Source organism: Pseudomyrmex gracilis, unplaced genomic scaffold (assembly GCF_002006095.1).
Source record: "Pseudomyrmex gracilis isolate BER0280 unplaced genomic scaffold, ASM200609v1 scaffold_980, whole genome shotgun sequence".
NCBI lineage: Eukaryota > Metazoa > Arthropoda > Insecta > Hymenoptera > Formicidae > Pseudomyrmex > Pseudomyrmex gracilis.
Genome location: NW_018021564.1, coordinates 17,115 through 19,052, shown reverse-complemented (window position 1 = coordinate 19,052; position 1,938 = coordinate 17,115). Strand labels below are relative to the sequence as shown.

Below are 1,938 nucleotides of genomic sequence, written 5' to 3'. Positions count from 1 at the left end.
AGAGAGAGGGATATACCCACTAAAACCACCAGGGTGTGTCCACTCAACCCATGGAAGGAAAGACTCGGAACCTCTTTTCGGAACTCTGCCGGGACCCTCCCCCCAGGGCTATGGATGGACATAGTCCACCACTCGGAAGAGGGATTATCTTTTCTCGCAAAAGCATCTTTAGATGCAACTGGCAACGCAGCGGGCACACACCCCTGCGCCGCCTCTACTTGGGGTTTTGTTGTGACAAGTCATGGCCTCTATCATCACTCGTCGGACTCCGGACGACAGCCAGGAGCCAGAGCGCGGGAAGCGGAAAAAGCTACACACCAAGGCCTTTAGCTGCCGCGTCCTCCTAACAAATCGCTTTTGCTGCACGGAAGAGAGAACGGGGGGACTCCCTCTAGCAGACTGGAGTTTACTTACGTACCTTCCTTCTTCTGCGGGAAGGAGGGCCTGGCCTCGCGACTGGGACAGGCTGGGCTAACCCAAGTCGCGGGGACACACGTCCGGCAACAGTGGCACAATTGCCACCGTGCCGACCGACACACTCTCCGGGACCTGATCCTCGCTGTCCAAGGACTTAGAGGACTTAGGTCCCGGCCTACTCTTTTTTTTCCTTTGTTCCGCCTTCTGGCGGGAGGAAGGAGGGGATCATTTTCATTTAAGGTGATGGGCGAAGACATTTATCGTTACCTCTTCTCTTAGGGACGGTATCCGGCTCCGCGTCCATTGCTTTCGTCATTTTCACCTCCGGGGCTGAGGGGTCTTTAGCCGCCCCCAGTTTCGTGCCCGCGACTCCTTTACCGCTCCTGGACGGAGCAATGACTGGAAACGCTGGGTCCTCCTTCATTGGCCCCATCTCATCCGAGGCGACATCTTGCCTTGGAGGTAGGGTTTTTTTAGCGGCAACACTGGACTCAGGGGGAAAAGACCCCACCGCCTTCGACCTCCGTTCGTCCTTGCTGCTACCAGTCGGAGAGGAGCGGGGGCAAGCCCTCTCCACCATCCGATGCCCGTCGAGCTTACCTACACCCGTGCAAAGCGGGCAACGGACCGGCGCCGTGCACCCCCGTGCTAGGTACGACTCACTGCCGCACCTGTAGCAGCACGGAGGCCGCTCCACTCTTGTGCACCGCTGTCTAAAGTGACCAAATTCTACGCAACAGTAACACTGCTCTGGGCAGGCCGCCAACGCCTTCACCGGCAACGTGACCCACCCAATGCACACCTACCCCGCGTTGATAACGCAACGCGCCGCCCGTAGCGGGAGATGCGCCCACACCGTTCCAATGTCCGCGGTAGTGAAACGGGGGTCACCCGCCCTAACTTCTTCCTGCAGGCAGACACCGTCTGTTGCCAAGGACGCCACGTCCTCCTTAAAAATCGAGGTGACCAGCCTTTTTACGCGAAGTTCTCCAAACTTCTGGGGTCTGGCCACCCAAACATTTTCACCAAAGAGAGTGGTCAGACTATCGGCTAACCGTGTTGCCGTAACTACTTTCCTTAGTACCATAAATACCAACCCTCCTGTCGCAGAGGGACGATGGCGCACCCCCGACATCTCTACATCTTCGACATTAAGTCGCGCCGTCTGCCGCAGCACCTCTAAGTATGTCAGGGTGCTGCCCGCGGGAATGGAGAGAGAGACTGCCGCCCTCGACAACACCCTCTCCATTACTGCTGCGCCTTCCTTCTTTTTCGGCCTTTGCCGACCAACCGAGGGCGGTGGGACCCGCAAACCACCACTCATTCTCGCACCGTCTCGTGCTCTCCCTCCCCTCCCCGAGTTCATGGTGCTAAAACCAAGGTTTGGTGACTGTGCCGACGCCCCTACGCGTCCGACGCGCAGACCGTGTCACCAGAGCCAGAAGCCCCAGCTGCAGATCTGGACACGCGTGAAGTAGGTAGTACGGAGTTACTTAAGGAAGCGGTGTTGAGCGCCCAGTT

The 1,938-nt window shown here is 58.0% G+C and overlaps 1 protein-coding gene across 1 annotated transcript; it reads right to left on the bottom strand.

Annotated features, from left to right (window-relative positions):
• Positions 1 to 1,219: 1,219 nt before the first annotated feature.
• On the bottom strand, positions 1,220 to 1,741 carry LOC109861741. Its single transcript, XM_020441529.1, has one exon. The coding sequence runs from the start codon at positions 1,739 to 1,741 to the stop codon at positions 1,220 to 1,222; it is 522 nt and encodes a 173-aa protein (XP_020297118.1).
• Positions 1,742 to 1,938: the final 197 nt, after the last annotated feature.